This window comes from Sinocyclocheilus rhinocerous, unplaced genomic scaffold (genome assembly GCF_001515625.1).
Source record: "Sinocyclocheilus rhinocerous isolate Xijiao unplaced genomic scaffold, SAMN03320098_v1.1 scaffold3750, whole genome shotgun sequence".
NCBI lineage: Eukaryota > Metazoa > Chordata > Actinopteri > Cypriniformes > Cyprinidae > Sinocyclocheilus > Sinocyclocheilus rhinocerous.
This window is the reverse complement of record NW_015666999.1, coordinates 46,365-49,309: the sequence shown is the minus strand read 5'-3', so window position 1 is coordinate 49,309 and position 2,945 is coordinate 46,365. Positions and strand designations below refer to the sequence as shown.

Sequence of the window (2,945 nt, the reverse complement as noted above, 5' to 3'; positions counted from 1 at the left end):
GAGGAGAGAGAAAGGAAAAGATGGGGCTTAAGGATGGCACATTGGCTACAAAGGGAGATAGAAATACTGTGGGACAAACACACCTTGTATAAGCAGGGAAAAGGGAAAATTGGAGAGATAGGTGAAAAGAAAGGGAAGAGTAAGCGGGCGACATTTTTCAGTGTCACTGGGGACGTTTAACTGCACCACGAGGACGGATGTGCGTGTGTGTGTTGGGGGACAGTAAGAAAAGGAGAACAGATTGGTTTAGAAAACAACCACAGGGATGCTGAGGAACTGGAGGTCACAGCCTCAGCAGTAGTGTTGGGTGGTTGCCACAGGGGTGTGTGCGTGTGTGTGTGTGTGTGTGTGTGTGTGTGTGTGTAAGGACATCCAAAAGGGAAGATGTGTGTGTTACATGAGCACTGAGAAGAGACTAGAAAGAAATAACTGGAGAGGTGGATTGTGTTATTACAAAGGTAAAAAGGGACATCCAATGGTTCAGTGGGAGATATCTTGACTGTGTGTCTATAAGGAATCTGTCACCATTTCAAACAGCTGAGTGAGAGCAGGGGAAAGGACACACACGTGTCGCTGTAGCATAGCTGCTTCCGATTTAAAGAGACAGACACATGTTTTAGAAATGCACACCAGGGAACAGAGGTTTGGGCTGGAATACGTCTGCAGAAATGGACGGATTTTGATTTCAGAAACAATTGAAGCAATTAAGCATCAATGTTATTAACTGCGGGATTTGGATTAACAGGAAATAAGAGACAAGGATTGTACCATGTGCCTTACAGGATCTGTATGAAACCCTGTGTGCTTGTCATATTTTACATTTGCTGATAGTCTAATTAAAATTACGGTTTTGTAGTTTTAAGCCTATTATATTTGAGATCACCTTTATGCTAGTGCTGTGGTTTTCAAACTAGGGTATGCAGATTATTTTAGGGGGGGAAAAGTCCAAACAATTTACAATTTACATTTTTAACAGTGAGGAATGGGAAATTATAGATATTAAGAAAATACATTTCTTATGAATTCTTATGAATGAAAATACATAGATGCCTTTATATTCGTAGGCTTACAAAAAAAAAAACTAAAACTTGATGAAAAAATGTTTTTGGTTATATATGCCTTTAAAAATGTAGGTTACTAATTTATAATTAACATCTGCCACTAATTTAATAATAATAATGTAAGCAGACAGTAGCTCAGAGATAGAAAATCAAATAATTATGAAAACCTACCATTTAAATTAATCAGAACCGCCAGCCTCAGATCTTGGTTTGAATAGATATGGCCGTACTCCAAAAATGAATCAGCATTCTGGCAAGTCTGCAGGTACAGGTGAAGGTGGTGGTGAGAAATCCTTCAAATTCAAATGAAAAGTGTCCTTATTGCCTCTTTTCATGATACAAGCTATGGTATTACTGACCTAAACTACTGTGTTGCAGTGTCACTGCATCAGGCCATATTAATACTATTAATATTATGCTTAGAAGAGGCACACAAATAAGCTTTTTTATTATTATTTCATTTCATTGTTTGTTTTTGTTTTTCTTTTAACTATAACAATTAGAATAACAATTAAATGTTCTGTAACCGAGTGTGCCCAGTCCAAAAATGACAGATTTGAAGAATTACCAAATTGAAACGTAACATATAGGATATGAGCATGAAAGAAATTTACAAATATTCACCTTCGTTTTCGTAATTTGCTGGATGTCAGCATAAACTTGTCTCCTTCCGTTTAAATAAAGCCAGCTGCCTTCAGCTGTTTGGCGCACCCTTGTGGACAACATGCTCTGCGATATGGGGACAATGCACTTCTACTACAAGAAACCACATAATCAGGGATGAAATCATTCACATTTTTACATTTTCTATTTATACACAATTATGTCACAAATAACGGGTTAGCACTACAAATACAGGTACAGCATGCCAAAGATAGCCATTCATTTAAAGACCTTTCAGCTGTGCTACCATTCTGGACTGCATGAACAACAGGATGCAAGAAAGCTCAACACTTTCTTCTCATTCACAAATAAATAAATAAATTAAAAAAAAACATACACAAATGTTATGTCTATCTAAAATTATTTTTTCTTATTAGCATGGTTGAATTTGATCATTGAAGGTCTGCAGCAAATACACTGGTTAATAAAATGGAATTTTTGTGTTAACATTTAATTTTATTGCAGGTTTGCATAATATTCTGAGTTTGCTTTTCACAGTTTTTTATTAATTTTGAGGAATACTGAATCTGTTTTTAGGCAAGCGAGATGAGTAAATGCATATTCACATTTAAAGGAGTCATATGATGTGATTTCAATTTTTCCTTTCTCTTTGGAGTATTACAAGCTCTTGGTGCATAAAGAAGATCTGTAAAGTTGCAAAGACTAAAGTCTCAAATCCAAAGAGATATTCTTTATAAAAGTCAACCACGCCTACCTAACATTTATCCCATCCTAAGTGCACACACACCCGGAGCAGTGGGCAGCAATTTTTTGCTGCAGCGCCCGGGGAGCAGTTGGGGGCCTTGCTCAAGGGCACCTCAGTCGTGGTACTGAAGGTGGGAGAGAGTGCTGTACATTCACCCCCCCCACCTACAATCCCTGCCGGTACGAGACTCGAACCCACAACCTCTGGGTTACGCCAAATATTCAGATGTATGCAGCGCATTTTATGGAGGACTGTTTCCTGATCTGCCGGCTGTTCTGATTCACTGACTGTAAGTACGTTTTTATATTTAAAGTGAAGTAAAGTGAAGTGACATGTGGCCAAGTATGGTGACCCATACTCGTAATTAGTGCTCTGCATTTATCCCATCCTAAGTGCACACACACCCGGAGCAGTGGGCAGCAATTTTTTGCTGCAGCGCCCGGGGAGCAGTTGGGGGCCTTGCTCAAGGGCACCTCAGTCGTGGTATTGAAGGTGGGAGAGAGCGCTGTACATTC

The 2,945-nt window shown here is 38.9% G+C and overlaps 1 protein-coding gene across 6 annotated transcripts in view; it reads right to left on the bottom strand.

Annotated features, from left to right (window-relative positions):
* The window catches only part of LOC107733362 (spectrin beta chain, non-erythrocytic 4-like), a 27,439-nt gene extending 25,434 nt beyond the window's left edge, over positions 1–2,005 (bottom strand). For 5 of the 6 annotated variants that reach the window (XM_016544962.1, XM_016544964.1, XM_016544963.1 and 2 more), the window contains exons 1-2: positions 1,686–2,005; positions 1,233–1,320 (exon numbers count right to left, since the gene is read on the bottom strand). Coding sequence is in view for 1 of the 6 variants with exons in the window: in XM_016544967.1 (XP_016400453.1) it covers positions 1,233–1,235 (3 nt within the window). In the remaining 5 variants the exon portion in view is untranslated. The remainder of the gene's footprint in view (positions 1–1,232; positions 1,321–1,685) is intronic. The other variant, XM_016544966.1, reaches the window with a different exon arrangement.
* Positions 2,006–2,945: the final 940 nt, after the last annotated feature.